At 45.0% G+C, this 20,193-nt stretch overlaps 1 protein-coding gene and 1 long non-coding RNA gene across 2 annotated transcripts in view; both read right to left on the bottom strand.

Annotated features, from left to right (window-relative positions):
• Nucleotides 1-1,568: 1,568 nt before the first annotated feature.
• On the bottom strand, nucleotides 1,569-4,416 carry LOC137481670 (uncharacterized). Its single transcript, XR_011003593.1, has 2 exons — nucleotides 3,397-4,416; nucleotides 1,569-3,222 (listed from the first exon to the last, which is right to left on the bottom strand). It is a non-coding gene; the product is annotated as an uncharacterized lncRNA (long non-coding RNA).
• A 7-nt stretch (nucleotides 4,417-4,423) lies between these two features.
• The window catches only part of PIAS1 (protein inhibitor of activated STAT 1), a 56,281-nt gene continuing 40,511 nt past the window's right edge, over nucleotides 4,424-20,193 (bottom strand). Inside the window, 8 exon segments of the mRNA XM_068203502.1 lie at nucleotides 4,424-4,747; nucleotides 6,768-6,805; nucleotides 7,002-7,144; nucleotides 9,309-9,486; nucleotides 9,726-9,856; nucleotides 11,364-11,524; nucleotides 15,138-15,211; nucleotides 17,057-17,162. Coding sequence (XP_068059603.1) covers nucleotides 4,451-4,747; nucleotides 6,768-6,805; nucleotides 7,002-7,144; nucleotides 9,309-9,486; nucleotides 9,726-9,856; nucleotides 11,364-11,524; nucleotides 15,138-15,211; nucleotides 17,057-17,162 — 1,128 coding nt within the window. The 3' untranslated portion in view covers nucleotides 4,424-4,450.

Genomic DNA, 20,193 nt, shown 5'->3' on the forward strand with positions numbered 1-20,193 from the left:
GTGATTTGGGAATGACACGGGCAGGGAATGGGGAGAAGCAGAGGCAGGCCTGCACCACGAGGCTCACTTGTGCTCGCAGGCACGGAGGAATCCCAGCCTCGGGAATGCTCCCAGGCCATGGATCCAGGGCAGGGCTGCAGGGCCCCCTGTCCCTCCTGGCAGGGCACAGGTCACAAACGCCAGCCCTGAACCTGCAGCCTTCCACTGGGATCCCAGGGAATGGGGAATGCTGCTGCCCTTCCCAAAGTGCCAAATCCCAGGATACAAACACCACCACACCCCATTTCCCACAGGATTCACGGGGTTTTGGACCTGGAGCCTTCCCCCACTGGGATCCCAGGGAATGGGGAATGCTGCTGCCATTCCCAAAGTGCCAAATCCCAGGATACAAACACCACCACACCCCATTTCCCACGGGATTCACGGGGTTTTGGACCTGGAGCCTTCCCCCACTGGGATCACAGGGAATTGGAAGGCCAAGCTGAGCTGCCATTCCCAAAGTGCCAAATCCCAGGATACAAACACCACCACACCCCATTTCCCAGGGGATTCACGGGGTTTTGGACCTGGAACCTTTCCCCACTGGGATCCCAGGGAATGGGGAATGCTGCTGCCATTCCCAAAGTGCCAAATCCCAGGATACAAACACCACCACACCCCATTTCCCAGGGGATTCACGGGGTCTTGGACCTGGAGCCTTCCCCCACTGGGATCCCAGGGAATTGGAAGGCCAAGCTGAGCTGCCATTCCCAAAGTGCCAAATCCCAGGACACCACCAGCACCACACCCCATTTCCCATGGGATTCACGGGGTTTTGGACCTGGAGCCTTCCCCCACTGGGATCACAGGGAATGGGGAATGCTGCTGCCATTCCCAAAGTGCCAAATCCCAGGACACCACCAGCACCACACCCCATTTCCCACGGGATTCACGGGGTTTTGGACCTGGAGCCTTCCCCCACTGGGATCCCAGGGAATGGGGAATGCTGCTGCCATTCCCAAAGTGCCAAATCCCCGGATACAAACACCACCACACCCCATTTCCCAGGGGATTCACGGGGTTTTGGACCTGGAGCCTTCCGCCACTGGGATCACAGGGAATGGGGAATGCTGCTGCCATTCCCAAAGTGCCAAATCCCAGGATACAAACACCACCACACCCCATTTCCCACGGGATTCACGGGGTTTTGGACCTGGAGCCTTCCCCCACTGGGATCCCAGGGAATTGGAAGGCCAAGCTGAGCTGCCATTCCCAAAGTGCCAAATCCCAGGACACCACCACCACCACACCCCATTTCCCACGGGATTCACGGGGTTTTGATCCCGCTGCTCTTGGGGTCACCCTTCACAGACTCCCTTGGCAAGGTGGGAGAAGGAGCCACGAGCAATCCCCAATTCCTGCTGGATGCTCCAGGAGCTGGGACACGCAGGCTCCAGGCAAACCACGGCACTCACACCCCCAGCTCCAGAAAAATCCTCCAGCTAATCCATGAAAAATCTCCTCCTAAACTGGGTAAGAGATATTCCTAGCAGAGGCTGAATCACTTCCAAATCAGACTGTTTCAAAAATAAGTCTTTCCCATTTTCTAGCCTTTTATTTCTTTTTTTTTTTCTTTTTTTTAACTGACATTTAATAAATTATAAAATCGGTGTATGGTGAAATAGAATATATCAGCCAGATATGTATGAAATACACATGCATGGGAAAAAACTATTGAACTCACCTGGAACTCACACACACGGATCTATAAATACATATATACACACACATATACATATAAACACCAACAGTTTCCTTTTTCCAAAATTCAAGTCAACTATTTAGTGGCAGAGGGATGCTGTAAAAACACTAAAAACAATTTCTGATGCCACATCATGTGAACCTTTCAAATAACCATACGACTGATCAGACAGCAATACCTAATGCTACTTGGATTAAAGATTTTTTTTTTTTTGCTTTTTTTCTTGCTTTTTTTAAAATTTTTTCCTGTTTTTTTTTTCCTTTTTTTTAATCAATGCAAGATTTTTTTTTTTTGAGACGACTTCATAGGCAAAAGGTGGCCCTTGTCAATGCTTGAAGCAACTATTTGCAATCAGCAGTTTTTTTGGACATGAAAAAATTCAGACAAGAATCTGCTAATTTTAGTATTCCTTAACTCTCTTTTTCCTGATAAACTCAGTACCTGCACTTTCAACCAGTTATAAAAATATTTTTCACACCAGAGGAAATATTTACTCTCTCTGACATGGACTTTGGGACACAAGAGAATCACTTCCTTCCCTCCCCCTTTCTCTGACTTTAAAGAATCTCCTGAAAAAAATCTGCATTCCAGCTATTTACACATTCCACTCCTTAAGAAGAACGGATCAGCCCAAATGACCCAAAAAAAAAAAAAAAAAAATTCCTATGTCATGCACAACTTAAAAAGAATGAGAAAAGAAACCAGGAATTAAATACAGAAAAAAAAAATCCAGGGGATCCAAAGAATTCCAAATTTTGGAAGCCACTCCCCCTAGAAGAGCTGGATGGGGAGGCACAATCTGGGCGCTCCCGGGGTTTTTTTGGGGTTCGGGCTGACACTGAGCAGGGAACACCCACGGGAGCAGCACCCGGCTCCGGCCATGCAGGGGTGCTGGGGCACAGCACCAGTGCAGCTGCTGCAATGCAACCGTGGGCTCCAGGCTGCCGGGCTGGGGCTCGGGCTGAGTCCGAACACAAGCAGCTCCACCAGGTGACACTGGCACCCGCTCAGGGAAGAGCTGAAGTCGCCTGAGCGGGACTGAAGTCCGGAGGAACAAAACCCTGCAGCCCAAGCGAGGCTGGGATTTGGGGCTCCACGCCTCAAAAACGGAACACCTCGTGCCACAGGCCACTCCTCAGCTGGGATTTGGGGCTCCACGCCTCAAAAACGGAACACCTCGTGCCACAGGCCACTCCTCAGCTGGGATTTGGGGCTCCACGCCTCAAAAATGGAACACCTCGTGCCACAGGCCACTCCTCAGCTGGGATTTGGGGCTCCACGCCTCAAAAATGGAACACCTCGTGCCACAGGCCACTCCTCAGCTGGGATTTGGGGCTCCACGCCTCAAAAATGGAACACCTCGTGCCACAGGCCACTCCTCAGCTGGGATTTGGGGCTCCACGCCTCAAAAACGGAACACCTCGTGCCACAGGTCACTCCTCAGCTGGGATTTGGGGCTCCACGCCACAAAAACGGAACATCTTGTCCAAATCAAATTCATTTCTCAACGAATTCCTCAACAAGTCGTTCCTCAGCTGGGATTTGGTGTTGATTTGGGGCTCCACTCCATAAAAATGGAACACTTTGCCCCACAAGTCACTCCTCAGCTGGGATTTGGTGTTGATTTGGGGCTCCACTCCATAAAAATGGAACACTTTGCCCCACAAGTCACTCCTCAGCTGGGATTTGATGGGGTCAGGCCCTAGGAGGAACTGGATCCCAGAAGTGTGGAATATTCTGAGCTGGGAGGGACCCAGGAGCATCAAAGTCCTTGCACAGGGCATCTCAAAATCCCACCCTGTGCATCCCTGGGAGCTTTGTCCCAGCATTCCTGGAGCTCTGGCAGCCTTGGGAATGTCAGCATTGCCTGGGGAGCCTGGGCAGTGCTCCACACCCTCTGGAGGTGGAATTTTCCCTGAAATCCAGCTGGGAGGTTTAGCTCCCAGTCAGCTTCGAGCCATTCCCTGGATGAATTTGCAACATTCCTGACTAAAGCATGGAATTCAAAAGGAGATTTTGCCTGGGTAGAGGGGCACACGGAACCAGAAATGCCAAAAAAATCCCAAAAAACCAACCCCACTCCTGGAAGGCTCTGGGCTGCAGACAGAGCAGGGGCTGCTCTGCTGCCAGAATTACAAAATCTGCACTAAATATGGCATGGGGGAATTAGATTCCACCAGCCAAGGGAGATGTCTCCAAGAGGAGAAAAAACCCTGTCCCCAAGCTTGAACTTTAGAAGCTCAGCTCCTCTCCCGTTTCTTTAACTGTGGAGAAAATAATGCCATTGGTGTCCAAACTACAGGGGGGGGGAAAAGAAAAGAAAGAAAAGAAACTCACATGACAAATGCACAGGTGTAAAATCTTCAGCATCCATAAAAATGAACTGAAGCTCCTTGTTTTTCTTAATTTTTTTTTCTCTTTTGTCTTTTTTTTTCTTATTTTTACCAGCGAGGCCATCTTAGGTTTATATACAAAAGTAAAACTGAAAATAGACTTTTTTTTTTTTGTTCTCTGTACACATAAATTTTTTTTCCCCTTTTTTAAAAAAAGGAAAAAAAAAACCACCTTGTCTTAACTTTTTTTTTTTTTCTTTTTTTCTGAACAGAAAGGAAAACCGAGCACGAAGATTTCCTCTGTCCCCACCCCAAAACCCTCCCTCCCCCTCTCCACCCCCCCAAAAAAAAAAAAAAAAAAAAAAATAGAAACGGATCAGTCCAAGGAGATAATATCTGGTATGATACCAAAGATTGAGGCCGTGTCCGTGCTGCTCCTGCTGGCCACGGGGTGCCCGTGGTTGTCCCGCAGGCTGTTGGAGGAGACCAGGCTGCTGTTGCTGCCACTGCTGCTGCCATTGGTGGCTGGCAGGGAGCTGCTGCCCCCTGCATTGAGCTGATCCAGGAACATTTGGGATGAGGTGTAGGGGAAAAAGCGGGAGTGTAAAAGTTCCTGATCGTCCGAGGCGGAGACGGCGGCGGCGGCGGCGGCGAGGAGGGAGGTGTTGTAATGCTGGGGGGAGAGAAAGGGTTAACATTCAGATTTTTTTTTTCTTTCTTTTTTTTTTTTTTTGCAGCGTGGAATAAAGGGGGTTTTGTCAAGGGAAGGTTTTGGCAGGTTCTGGGTTTCACAGCAGCTCAGGCAGTGGGAGATGAAATGGGATTTTTTGCTCTTTGGGCCCCCAGTTGTGAAGCCAGAGGAACTGGGGATGCTGGGGTTACAAACAGGGTTTGTAAACCAAAACCCCACAGACCAGCAGGGGAAAATGGGATCAGAGAGCCCAAAGCAGGAAAAGGGCGAGCAGGAACGGGATCAGAGAGCCCAAAGCAGGAAAAGGGCGAGCAGGAACGGGATCAGAGAGCCCAAAGCAGGAAAAGGGCGAGCAGGAACGGGATCAGAGAGCCCAAAGCAGGAAAAGGGCAAGCAGGAACGGGATCAGAGAGCCCAAAGCAGGAAAAGGGCAAGCAGGAACGGGATCAGAGAGCCCAAAGCAGGAAAAGGGCAAGCAGGAACGGGATCAGAGAGCCCAAAGCAGGAAAAGGGCAAGCAGGAACGGGATCAGAGCACCCAAAGCAGGAAAAGGGCAAGCAGGAACGGGATCAGAGAGCCCAAAGCAGGAAAAGGGCAAGCAGGAATGGGATCAGAGAGCCCAAAGCAGGAAAAGGGCAAGCAGGAACGGGATCAGAGAGCCCAAAGCAGGAAAAGGGCAAGCAGGAACGGGATCAGAGAGCCCAAAGCAGGAAAAGGGCGAGCAGGAACGGGATCAGAGAGCCCAAAGCAGGAAAAGGGCAAGCAGGAACGGGATCAGAGAGCCCAAAGCAGGAAAAGGGCGAGCAGGAACGGGATCAGAGAGCCCAAAGCAGGAAAAGGGCAAGCAGGAACGGGATCAGAGAGCCCAAAGCAGGAAAAGGGCAAGCAGGAACGGGATCAGAGAGCCCAAAGCAGGAAAAGGGCAAGCAGGAACGGGATCAGAGCACCCAAAGCAGGAAAAGGGCAAGCAGGAACGGGATCAGAGAGCCCAAAGCAGGAAAAGGGCGAGCAGGAACGGGATCAGAGAGCCCAAAGCAGGAAAAGGGCGAGCAGGAATGGGATCAGAGAGCCCAAAGCAGGAAAAGGGCGAGCAGGAACGGGATCAGAGCACCCAAAGCAGGAAAAGGGCAAGCAGGAACGGGATCAGAGAGCCCAAAGCAGGAAAAGGGCAAGCAGGAACGGGATCAGAGAGCCCAAAGCAGGAAAAGGGCAGGCAGCAGCACTCTTGGGGCATTGGGGTTTTTTTTTTGTTTAGCTGTTAAAAAAATTCCTTTGGGGCGAAATTCCCCCAGATTCATTTTGCCAGCCCCCAGAAGTCAGGGTGAGCCCCAGCTGAGAGGTGGAGCTGTGCTGATCCCTGCTGGCAGCAAGGCACAATCCTGGGAAAATGCATTTTGGACCAGCTTGGTCCCAGCCTGGTGGAGCAGGGGCTGTCCCAGGCTTTCCTCTCTGCTGCAGCCCCGAAGGGCAGGAGCTTGAGCAGTCAAAAATCCCATTTTTGAGGGGAAAATGGGGGGGAACTTGTCTCAGGAGGGGGAACTCTGCTCTCAGTGCTCCTTCCCAGCATGACTGAACATCCAGGCTGCCCCAGCCTTGTTCCCTAAGATTCCCCCACAAGCAGAGCAGCATCCCTTGGCTCAGAATCATTCTCAGGTCCTGGGTATTCAGCCAGATTTCCTGACCCAAATTCCCAGTGCAGGCTCTGCTCTCCATCAGGATATCCAAGTATCTCTCAGCTTTTAGGGCAATCTTAGTGCAACTTCCCTCCTTGGGAGGGCAGGGAGACATCCCAGCTCCCTTTTGTTGGAGGACAAGGGATCAAGCTGCACCTTCATTCCACAGTGACGTGGCTGCTGAGTTTAACATTTTAGAACTCCCCAAATGTTTCTTTTTGCTGTGCCTCATCCCACACCTGTGTTTAGACATTGCTGCCGCTGCTTCCCACACAGCAAATCCTGCTGGGAAAAGTGTTTGCCACAGGATTTGGTTCTCCCTGACTTACCTGATTGTCACCTGACAGGAAAGGGAAGAAATCTAAACCTGTCAAGAGATAAAAAACAAAATTCAGCTTCTCAAAACAGCCCCTCTCCATTTTTTCACCACTTATTTTGAAATAAGCCAGCCAAACACTGATGACACTTCCAATTCTCTTTGTTCCAGTGATACTAACCTCATTATTTTTATTTTATAATTAAATGGGTGCCTGGAGAGCTGTGCAGGTGCAGCCAGAACTCACCTTGCAGGTCATAAGGCATGGGTGTCATATGGAATGGATGCCTGTAGTCCTGGATGAGTGACGTGTTGATGTAGCTGGTGTCCACAGCAGGGAGGCTTGGGGTTCTTGACACAGGAGAAGCTTGGTGGGGTAAATTTAAAATGCTGGAAGGGAAAAAAAGGCTTGTTAAAAAGCATAAATTACACTCTTGTTTCTTGCTGTCCCATCAGGGGATGCTTGTTTGCTTGTTTTCAAACTGGACTTCAATTCAAAACACATTCTGAGCTTCCTGGAGGATGTGCAGCCCTTCCAAAGCTGCATCACACGCTCCCCAAGCTTCCTCCTCCCAAATTCCATCAGGAATGTCCCTCCAGTCCAGCACAGCTGGAACGGAGGAAAGCAAAGCTCAGTCCCAAACAGCAGAAACTGGAAATGCTGCTGGGATCTCTAGAAATGTGTTGCAGGTGTTTTCAACAAGGACAAGGCAATCCTGAAGGAATACTGCCCCCAAAACCTCACAGGGATCTGTGGGACCCCAGAGCACCGACATCCTACAAGGGGATTCCAGCTGGAAAAGGCCTTGAGGGGGTGGAGTGATCACTGAGTGATTCCCACTGTGGAGCAGGAACCTCTTCCCACAGGATCCCTGGCTTCCATCCCAGAATATTTATGCAAACCAGGAGCTATTTCCAGCCTGGCAGCTCAGGTGTGCCCAGGTGCTTGTGGCATTCCCAGTTCCCACAGCCCTGCCCCTCCCTGGCTGCTGCTCCTACATTTCCCAGTGGAAGAAAAACATTCCCAGATCTGCAAAACCCACACTTCTGTGCCCTTTGCACCATTTCACACTCATTTTTTCGAATACAACTGAAATATTTCATATTTCAATTTTCATATTTCAGTATTTCATTTGTGCTGCACACTCAAAGCTGTGATTCTCTGTGCTCCATTTCACAAACACAACTGAAATATTTCCTTGTGTTCTACATTCAAAGCTGTGCTTCCCCTTGCACCAATTCAAACACAACAGAAATATTTGTGTTGCACACTTGAATCTTTGATTCCCCTTGCACAATTTCACAAACACAACTGAATTATTTATGTTGCACATTTAAATCTTTGATTCCCTGTGCACCATTTCACAAACACAAATGAATTATTTATGTTGCACATTTAAATCTTTGATTCCCTGTGCACCATTTCACAAACACAACTGAAATATTTCATTGTGGTGCACATTTAATTCTTTGAATTGCACAATTCACAAACACAAATTAATTATTTATGTTGCACATTTAAATCTTTGATTCCCTGTGCACCATTTCACAAACACAACTGAAATATTTCATTGTGGTGCACATTTAATTCTTTGATTCCCTGTGCACCACTTCACAAACACAACTGAAATATTTCATTGTGGTGCACACTCAAAACTTTGATTCCCCTTGCACAATTTCACAAACACAACTGAAATATTTCATTGTGGTGCACATTTAATTCTTTGATTCCCTGTGCACCATTTCACAAACAAAACTAAATTATTTATGTTGCACATTTAAATCTTTGCTTCCCCTTGCACCATTTCACAAACAAAAATTAATTATTTATGTTGCACATTTAAATCTTTGCTTCCCCTTGCACCATTTCACAAACACAACTGAAATATTTCATTGTGGTGCACATTTAAATCTTTGATTCCCCTTGCACAATTTCACAAACACAAATGAATTATTTATGTTGCACATTTAATTCTTTGATTCCCTGTGCACCATGTCACAAACAAAACTAAATTATTTATGTTGCACATTTAAATCTTTGATTCCCCTTGCACAACATCACAAACACAACTGAAATATTTCATTGTGTTGCACATTTAAATCTTTGATTCCCCTTGCACAATTTCACAAACACAAATGAATTATTTATGTTGCACATTTAATTCTTTGATTCCCTGTGCACCATGTCACAAACAAAACTAAATTATTTATGTTGCACATTTAAATCTTTGATTCCCCTTGCACAATTTCACAAACACAACTGAATTATTTATGTTGCACATTTAAATCTTTGCTTCCCCTTGCACCATTTCACAAACACAACTGAAATATTTCATTGTGGTGCACATTTAAATCTTTGCTTCCCCTTGCACCATTTCACAAACACAACCAAAATATTCCACGTGTTGCACACTCAAAGCTGCGACTGCAGCCCCGGGCCTCGTGCTGAGAGCAAACCCAGAGCTACCCAATGAGGCTCCAAGGCAAAGCCAGAACCTTCTAGAGCTGGTTTGTTGAGGAATGTCTGAGTGCCCCTGCAGTGCTCTGAACTCACCCCTTGCTGTTCATTGGAGATGCTGGGGATATGGAGGGACAGCTCCTCTTGGCCGAGGGCTCCTCCTCCTCCTCGTCGGAGGAGCTGTCGATGGTCAGGTCGATCACTTCCACCTTCTTGTTTTTGTTGGATTGCTGGTGAGAGGACACCTGGTGCTCCAAGGAGGAGCTGATGCATCCTGCACAGAATCAACAATCAGCTGCAATCACAGCTCCTTAAAAAGCTCAAAATTAAAAAAAAAAAAAATAACCACAGAATGCTGGTAACTTCAAACACCACCAGCCCCAGACTTGTGTGACCCAATTAACTGAACAGAAATGATTAAAGCTATAAGTCTATGTTTAAAAATGAGCATTTTGGGAGGTGAAGGGACACGGGGGAGCCCAGAGGGTCCTGCACAGCCCAGCCATGGCTCACCATCCACTCCATTGTAGGATGCTGTCACCTCCTGCACTTCCTTCTTGGACCTCATGGGAGCCCAGGATCCATCCTCCTTGAACTGGATTTCATCACAATCTGTACAGAACTTCAGGATTTCCATGAACAACCTGTCCATAACAATATTTCATATCAGCGCTAAAAAGAGCTTTTTTCCCTTTATTAGTCAGTGTAAGTCTGAATTTGTGGCAAAGCTTTTACTGTTCTGCTCTTCTCTCAGCTGCCTCCTTGATAGAAAGCAATCACTGACAAAATTCAAGTATTACCTAAAATAAAAACCTGCAAAAATGAAGATTTTTATTGAAAAGCACTGAGAGTGGAATCCTGCAGAGCTTGTGCCACAGAACTCTCTATTTCCCAAAACAAAGGAATTCTGTGAACCAGAGCTGATTAAAAAATCCTCTCCTCACCCCCTTTGACAAAACTTAACTGAGGAAACCTTCCTTAAATCTGAGGATTTAGGGACTTGTGAAACTTCCTAACAAATGCTGAGCATGGGAATCTCAATTTGCAGCCTCTTCTCCCGCAGGCACCTCCTAAAATTTTAGGATCCTGGCAGCACATCACTGCCAGTGGGAATTCCAGCTTCTGACCAGACCCATTCATGTGGTTCTGCAGGGAAGAGCTTGGCTTTAATTAGAGCTTGGCTTTAATTAGCTCCCTCTTTCCCAGACTGGAGCATTTTCCACCAATAACCTTCTCTTTGGGATGCTCCAGTTAGATCAGCTCCTACATCTGCACCTGGCAGCAGCAGGAGAAACAAGGGAATGTGGGGTTTTGCATTATTCCTGGCTTTTGGCTCTGCTGTTTCAGGCAGAAACCTCAAGCAGGAGCCCCCCAGCTCTTTGATCCAAGGCAGATTTATCCCTGGAAATCTGGGGCTGCAGGAGTCCTGAGTGACCTCATCCTTCCCTGGCAAAATAAAACAAATAAAACACACATTCCCTAAAAGACTCATCGTTGATGAGGTGGTGTTTTAAAAATTTTGGGGTTTCTTGGGGGTTTTCAGCTTTGCTTTTGGGGTTTTTGTGTGTGTGTTGCATCCATTTTTGGGCTTTGTTTTTATATTCAGAGAATTCTCAGAAACCTCTACTTGTTCTCTCCCTTTATATAAAAAGGAACCCCAAATATTTCTCTCTTAAAGCAATTAAAAGGCAAAGCCAGAAATCCACACTTGGCCCAGCCCGAGGTGAGATTTATTTATTTTTTTAGTGTTTTGCAGGCAGGCAGAGCCAGGGAATCAACCTGTGTGTCACTTTCTATAGATAGCAACTCCCCGAGTGTGAAATTGTACACGGAATTGTGCAGGCACTCAGAGGGGTGGCACCATTGATTTGCTCTGTCTGTTATCAGCCCTGCCAGATTTGTACAGCTGCTCCACTAAAAGAAAATACAGCACGTGCAGTTTGCACCTAGGAAAGCTCAGGAATTTACTGAGAATCCCTCTCATTATTATCAAGTTGAGTTTGAAGGAGCAGAATTCTTGCAGAAGGAGCTGCTCGGGAATTCCTGAGGAGCAGCAGCAGGGAAATTCAACATGGGGAGCTCCAAAAAGGAGGGAAATCAACTCCACTTCAGACAGGAACATCCCACTTGGGTTATTTCAGCTTTACTCACCCATCAATGATGAGATGCTCATAAGGAGCTTTCTTGTCACACACAGGGCACACCCAGGTTGGCTTTTTCTCATTCATTTGGATATAGAGAGTGGCATCAAAACACTGCAGGTGGGAGCAGGTCAGGGCCCTGCAGGGGATGGTCAGGCGCATCTTGCCAAGCTGGAACAGAAAAAAACCAGGATTTTATTACCTTGGAGTTAAATGAACCACCAGGGCTTTCCTGCCTGGAAAGAGACACGAGTTAGGTTGAGTTTTACTCCACAAAGAACTCTCAGAAATCTGAGTTTTGTCACACGCACAGTTCCCTCCTTCCTGTATGTTTGAAATGGCATAAAAGTGAATAAAAATCATGTTTTGAATTATATTTGATCCAGGAAGCCAAAGGATACATCCTGCCATATTCCTGTAACGAAATGCACTGAGCACCTGTAAATAGCAGTGTCCTGGATGGACCTAAAATAGAATTGTTATCTATTATTCCATGTATTATATGGACCAAAACCAGAATTATCCTGCATTATCATGAAAGTGTCATTACACTGAAAGGAAAGCAGACAGCAAAAGGAATTCCACTTTAATCTGAAATAAAAATCTCCTCACAAAACCTCAAAAAAAACCTCCAAATGTTCTTGCTTGCTATACTATTGTAATTTTTTGTATTTTCAGATTTTGCAGCCGTAGCTAGTTCTTTTTTTCTCTGCTCTTTCTGTTTCTAAGGCTTGCTTTTATTTACAGCTTTCTGAAATCCTTCTTACCTTCACCATTTCCTGCATTTCCTCCCTGCTACAACTAAAAAGAAACTCTCTGAACTTTCCTGTTTATTGCTTACTCTGTGTGATGGCTCTGCTATAACACATATTTCTTTTTGCTTGTTTGAATCCCTTCTCTTGCTTGTTTTAAGCATCGCTGCAGCCAAGTGCAGCTCAGGAGAGGCTTGGGCTGAGCACAGCAAAGGTGAGAGCAGCAAGGTCTGAAGGGGATTTTCACCACATGAAAACCCAAGAGAACAATCACTCCTGCACTGGTGCCTCGGGCTGAGCTGGAGCAGAGGCTGGGCAGAGTTCCAGAACAAAGCAGGGATTTATTCAAAGGATCTCCTCCATGGATCCACCTTGGGCAGCACCAGAGCCCAGCCAGGGCTGCCCCAAGATGAACCCAGATGGTCCCAAAATGCACGAGCGCTCCCGGGGGCTCTCACTGGGATCAGCTCTGCTCCATGGGCACACTGCAGTTCATTGTCCCATTCCAGCTCCAGCCCATGCAGTCCCATCCTGCTTGTTCTTCTCTCTCCAGCCCACGGTGTTTGTGCTCCTGGGCTGAGATTTGGATCATTTGTCCTTGGTCCCCAGCTGGAGCAGGAATTGTTTTGTCTCCCTGCTCTGTGCAGAGAGCTCACCATCCCCTGATGTGGAGCCCAGAGCCACCCACTAAAGCAGCAGAGAATGAGAAAATGTAAAACCTAAACCTGGGGCACCAGGAGAACTGCTTACACTGAGGAGTCCGCAGTTGTGTTTCTTTGACTAAAACTCCCCAAGGCTGCACCTGAGCAGCTCTGGCTGCTCCCAGGGCTGGGAGGGAGCTGGGAGGGAGCTGGGAGCGTGGCTCCATCCACCTGATGCTGAGCAGTGCGAGGAGGATGCCACAGGATGGCACCAGAATGTCCCCAAACCAAAGCCACACCACGGACAAAGGCTCTTCCCACAGGCCACCACCTCCTCCAGCGGGACGCTGAGGGCTTGGTTTTATTCCCTCCGAACTGAAATCTCCTTTATTTTCCTTCCCTCTGGCTCTCAGTCCCTGTCACCACGTCCCCAGTGATGGAGGGGACACAGAATTCCCACAGGAGATGCTCTGGTGCCAGGTGTTTGGCACCTCCTCCCCCCAAATCCATGACCAAGCACATTCTTCCCATCCCAAAAATCACACTATTCCCATCCCAAAAGTCATATTATTCCCGTCCCAAAATCCACATTATTCCTATCCCAAAAATCCCATTATTCCCATCCCAAAAATTCCATTATTCCCATCCCAAAATCACATTATTCCCATCCCCAAAGTCACAGTATTCCCATCCCCAAATCCACATTATTCCTATCCGAAAAATCACATTATTCCCATCCCAAAAATCACATTATTCCCATCCCAAAAATCACACTATTCCCATCCCAAAAATAACACTATTCCCATCCCAAAAATCACACTATTCCCATCCCCAAATGACATTATTCCCATCCCAAAAGTCACATTATTCCCATCCCAAAATCCCATTATTCCCATCCCAAAAGTCACATTATTCCTATCCCAAAAGTCATATTATTCCCAGAGTTTTGGCAGAAAACAAAAAAACAAAACAAAACAAAACAAACAAAAAAAAAGTAAAAACCAGGAAGATTTTCCCAAGGTTTTGGTAGGAACCCTCTGCTTGTGATGCTCCTGAGGAAAAAAAGCCCAAAATTTAATGCTTCAGTGTTCCACAATGTGGCATGGAAGTCACAGGCTTTTGAGATTATCAGTTCTGAGGTTTTAACTCCACAGATCAGGATTTAATTTGGTAAATGAAATCCCTGTGTCCTTCCACAGATTCATTTGATCTACCTTAGAAATTCCAGAACTTCCTTAGCTGGAATCAATGTTGGTATGGAGAAAGGAGTAAAATTGAAGATCATGACAATATCACATTTAAAGATTTGCAAGAACATTAGTTATATATATATATATATATTTATTTAAAAATATTTATATATTTTTAAAATATATATATTTAAATATATTTATTTATATACTTTTATATGTTTATTTTCATTATAAATTTTCATATATATATATATATATATATATATATATATATATATACACATACACATTCACCCATATATACTTTATATAAAGTAACCACACAGGTAATTATGTTTTTTAAGAAGCAAACTAAAAACATATTCAATAACTTGAAAAATAAAATAAGCTCCAATTTTGGAGGAAATAAACTCAAATTTTCTTGTTTAGATTTTACAACTGAGGATTTTGTGTGGAGCCTGAGCAGACTGAGACAAAGCACGAAACAGGTTAATTTCAATGTGCCCTCAATTTTGGTAAGAATTTCAAGAGCTGTGCTGCAATAAAAGGACTTTGTCAATCAGTACAAGAATTCAAATATTCCGAAGGTGCCCTGCACCTGAAACGAGTCCCAGAGAGTAAAAGAAGTGCACATTGTGTTGAAGTGATAAATTATGAATAATTTATCGCTGGTAACATAAATCCAGGTGTAAAATAGTGCATCTGCTTGGTTAAAAACCAGTGAGAACGTCGAGATCTCTGCCACTTGGATTTTCACTGGAATGATTTCCTCTCACTTCCAAGTGGATCAGTTTTGTCTGAACGACTCCAGGACACTGCTTTGGTTTTTAATTCAGATTATTAAATCCAAGTGTGCATTTGCACATCAGCAATTCCGGGAGCTGCTGCATCCCTGGGCTGCTCTGAACATCAGATTCCTTCCCCCTTTTCCCCCTTTCTGAGAGAGCTTTTATCAATCCAAGCCCAACCTGCACTGACACATTTTAATGTATGCTTACATATATTTTAAATAACATTTCCAAGCCAATGGAATGTTCATCTTCCCAGGGGGATTTCAGAAGCTTTTCAGCACAGAAATAGAGAATTTCAGCTGCTCTCTGTCCCCACAAAGTCACACCAGGAAAACACGAGGTCATTTCCACCACAACAGCCACATTTCCACCAGAATCACTTTTGAGGGAATAAAAAATCAACTTACTGGACAAAGCAGAGACACTCTTAAGCTGGTTGTTGCTATTTCACTGTCTGGATCAGCAGTTAGTTTCTCTTTAACTGGTATTTGAAAGAAGAAAAGGTTTACTTTAGGTTAATTCAAACATGATTTGGATGACAAAGAAATAAAGTCTGAAAAGGTGTGGTAAACTTTGAATTCAAAACCCCTAAAAATGTGTTTATCCAGAAATGTCTTAACTCCTTTGCATGCAACTTTGTACCTGACCATTATGTAATATTTAATATCACATCGATTTCACTTCTAACTCCAAGCTAAAGTTGGTAAACTTGCTAACAACTCTCACAGGGAGAGGCAGCACTATAAACCCCCCAAATCCTCATCAAGTGATTTCAAACTGAAAGGCAAATGGAGCAGCAGGCAGTCAGCAGTACCCTGACAAAATCTGAGACTTAAATAACTGCAGTGAAATGCTGAAGTCTTTAATTCCTGGAGTTTTTCATCCTCTATTTTTACTTACAAGGGCTGTTTCACAAGCAGTCATTGGTAAAATGAACAAATCAGACTCATTTTATTCCTGCTCTAAGAACTGGACCTACACCTTCATCCTCCCCTTGCAGAGCAGCAGCCACCTGGAACTTTGTAGATTTTTGTGCATTTTGTGCACAGATCCGTAGATTTTTGTGCATTTTGGGTACAAATCTGTCAATTTTTGTGCATTTTTAATGCATTTTGTGCATAAATCATCAAACTGCATTATTTTTTAGTGCTGCATTCATGTTTTCCCCTCTGGAGAAGGTGCAACACCTGATGTGAGCATTAATTAAAGAGTGATTCTATATGGATAAGGTGTTGGGATTTTCCCTTCTCCCTGAAAACCAAACCTGCAGCAGAGTTTTTGCCAGCATTTTTCTGACACAAACTTCCACAAGCTTGTCAGAGGAAACAGAAAAGCAGCAAATTCACACAGGAGCTCTGTGCTGGGCACTGTCTCTGGGCTCACCCCACAACTTTGGGAACACAAAATGCCCAATGGAGCTGCTCCTGCTCAGGCATTCAGCCCTGAACGCCCACTTCCCTGTAAAACACACTCGTGCCTCTCTGCACTGTTCTTCACTGCTTCACTCATCTTTTCCCCTCTGGAGAAGGTACAACACCTGATGTGAGCATTAAAAGGTGATCAGGTGCTGGGATTTTCCTCCCTCCCTGAAAACCAAACCCACAGCAGCTTTTGCTGGTTTTGTGCCACCAGATTCCACCGATTTGTTGTCAGAGGAAACAAAAAGGCAGCAAAATCACTCTGGAGTGAGGAGGGGCTCTGTGCTGGCCACTGTCTCTGGGCTCACCCCACAACTTTGGGAACACAAAATGCTCGGTGGAGCTGCTCCTGCTCAGGCATTCAGCCCTGAATGCCCACTGCACTGTAAAACACACTCGTGCCACTCTGCACTATTCTTCATTGCTTCACTCATCTTTTCCCCTCTGGAGAAGGTACAGCACCTGATGTGAGCACTAATTAAAGAGTAACACCACTATCAGGGGCTGGGATTTTCCTCCCTCCCTGAAAACCAAACCCACAGCACTTTGTGCCGTTTTTATGCCACAAACTTCCACCAGTTTCTTCTCCTGAGGTACTGAATGCCCACTTGACTGCAGAACACAGTTGTGCCATTCTGCACAAACAAAGCCAGGATGGCTGAGCTGAAAGAGATTCTCTTGCATTTTTCCCCCTCACAGTGTCAACAGGGTTCCTGGACTGGCTCCTAGTGCAAACAAAGGCTCTGAGTCTTTGAATTGGAGCTGAACACAAAGAACACCACTATCACATTCCCAGAGCCCAGAGGGCTGTAGGAAGTCCAAAGCTTGGTTAGCACAGTCCTAATTCCAAATATCCCCTCACAAAAGTGTTCTTTTTCCCTTTTTACAAAAGCCCAGCAGACACATACTCAGTGCTCTGGAGTGATCCGGGTTCCGGATTCCCTTGGCCCGCAACCGCTGCAGGAGCACCGTGGAGGAGAGCTGCTTCACCAGGTACACTGCCATGGAATAGTTCTGGAAAAAAATATCAAACACGTCAGGGAAAACCCCAAAAACATCAGGGAAAACCCCAAAAACATCAGGGAAAACCCTGTCTGCAGCACAACAGTTTATTACAGGATTGCAGGGCACCACGGAGGAGAGCTGCTTCACCAGGTACACTGCCATGGAATAGTTCTGGAAAAAAATATCAAACACGTCAGGGAAAACCCCAAAAACATCAGGGAAAACCCCAAAAACATCAGGGAAAACCCCAAAACATCAGGGAAAACCCTGTCTGCAGCACGACAGTTTATTATGGGATTGCAGGGCACCATGGAGGAGAGCTGCTTCACCAGGTACACTGCCATGGAATAGTTCTGGAAAAAAATATCAAACACGTCAGGGAAAACCCAAAAACGTCAGGGAAAACCCCAAAACATCAGGAAAAACCCTGTCTGCAGCACATAACAGTTTATTACGGGATTGCAGGGCACCATGGAGGAGAGCTGCTTCACCAGGTACACTGCCATGGAATAGTTCTGGAAAAAAATATCAAACACGTCAGGGAAACCCCAAAAAAAATCAGAGAAAACCCCCAAAACATCAGGGAAAACCCTGTCTGCAGCACGACAGTTTATTATGGGATTGCAGGGCACCATGGAGGAGAGCTGCTTCACCAGGTACACTGCCATGGAATAGTTCTGGAAAAAAATATCAAACATGTCAGGGAAAACCCAAAAACATCAGGGAAAACCCCAAAAACATCAGGGAAAACCCCAAAAACATCAGGGAAAACCCTGTCTGCAGCACATAACAGTTTATTACGGGATTGCAGGGCACCATGGAGGAGAGCTGCTTCACCAGGTACACTGCCATGGAATAGTTCTAGAAAACAACACAAACCACAGGGAAAACCCAAAAAAAATCAGAGAAAACACCAAAAACATCAGAGAAAACACCAAAAACATCAGGGAAAACCCCCAAAACATCAGGGAAAACCCTGTCTGCAGCACGTAACAGTTTATTACGGGATTGCAGGCACCATGGAGGAGAGCTGCTTCAATTTTATGCTGATAATATTCAGTAGTTCACTTGTGCCAGTACACTGAATTTTATATTGATAATATACAGCACTACACATGTGTCAGGATATTGAATTTTATGTGGATAATGTTCAGCACTGCATTGGTGTCAGGATATTTCATTTTACATGGATAATGTTCAGCACTGCATTGGTGTCAGGATATTTAATTGTATATGGATAATGTTCAGCACTGCACTGGTGTCAGGATATTTCATTGTATATGGATAATGTTCAGCACTGCACTGGTGTCAGGATATTTCATTTTACATGGATAATGTTCAGCACTGCATTGGTGTCAGTATATTTAATTTTACATGGATAATGTTCAGCACTGCACTGGTGTCAGGATATTTCATTTTACATGGATAATGTTCAGCACTGCATTGGTGTCAGTATATTTAATTTTACATGGATAATGTTCAGCACTGCACTGGTGTCAGGATATTTAAATTTACATGGATAATGTTCAGCACTGCACTGGTGTCAGGATATTTAATTTTACATGGATAATGTTCAGCACTGCACTGGTGTCAGTATATTTAATTTTACATAGATAATGTTCAGCACTGCACTGGTGTCAGGATATTTAATTTTACATGGATAATGTTCAGCACTGCACTGGTGTCAGGATATTTAATTTTATATGGATAATGTTCAGCACTGCATTGGTGTCAGGATATTTAATTTTACATGGATAATGTTCAGCACTGCACTGGTGTCAGGATATTTAATTTTATATGGATAATGTTCAGCACTGCATTGGTGTCAGGATATTTAATTTTACATGGATAATGTTCAGCACTGCACTGGTGTCAGGATATTTCATTGTATATGGATAATGTTCAGCACTGCACTGGTGTCAGGATATTTCATTTTACATGGATAATGTTCAGCACTGCACTGGTGTCAGGATATTTCATTTTACATGGATAATGTTCAGCACTGCACTGGTGTCAGGATATTTCATTTTACACGGATAATGTTCAGCACTGCACTGGTGTCAGGATATTTCATTTTACATAGATAATATTCAGCACTGCACTGGTGTCTGTATATTTCATTTTACATGGATAATATTCAGCACTGCATTGGTGTCAGTGCATTTAAGGGAAGCTGTCAGGTCAAATATGATCAGATTTGTTTTTCTTTTTTTTTAAATAAAAGCCTATTTTGCTTTCAATAGGAAAATGAGCAGCAATGCCTCTTCACAAGATGCATCACCTGCAGTGTCTGGAAGCACTGGCCATCTTTTTCTTCTCCTGCTGCACTCAGTTGTCTCTGAAATGTGAATTTCATCACCAAAGCAGCTCAGAGGCAGAACCCAGCTCTGGCAAGTGCCACAATCCGGGTGAACCTTCCCTCACGGAATGAACTCTTCCTGCCATGGACTTCAAATTCCTGGGATTTCTGATGCTCTCATTTTTCTTACAATCTCCCAAAAAATCAGGTCATAAATGTCTTTCTAAAAATGTGACTCAGCAGCAACACCTCTCAACCCCCAGAATGGAAAGGACCAAATCCACATTCTCACATTAGGGTACATCTATTATTTTGTGATTTGAACACGGGCTAAACCTGGAGCTGCATTCATACAATTTAAATTGAAGAATAAAAGGCTTCCCTCAGCAACTGCCACATGTTTCCACTTAAAAAAAAATCCATGTAATTGTGACATCCCCCACCCTTTATTTAGGATCTGAAGGCAGGATCTCAGTGATATATCTCACCACAAAATCACACCAATTGGAGCAGCATCAGAAACACCACATTTTAAATATTTTATTCTCACAATGAATGCTTCTCACATCGTTAAAAACCACTACTGCCTTAACTTGTTTGTTTAATGCCTCAATTAGGAGAGGAGTTAGAAAAATGCTAATTAACGTTGTGAAATTATTTACCGACAGCTTGAATCTACAAAGGCAGGAACTTGCCCAAGGCATCTTGTACAGAAGGCTCTTGAAACAGATTGTGTAAAAA

Source organism: Anomalospiza imberbis, chromosome 13 (assembly GCF_031753505.1).
Source record: "Anomalospiza imberbis isolate Cuckoo-Finch-1a 21T00152 chromosome 13, ASM3175350v1, whole genome shotgun sequence".
Classification (NCBI taxonomy): domain Eukaryota; kingdom Metazoa; phylum Chordata; class Aves; order Passeriformes; family Viduidae; genus Anomalospiza; species Anomalospiza imberbis.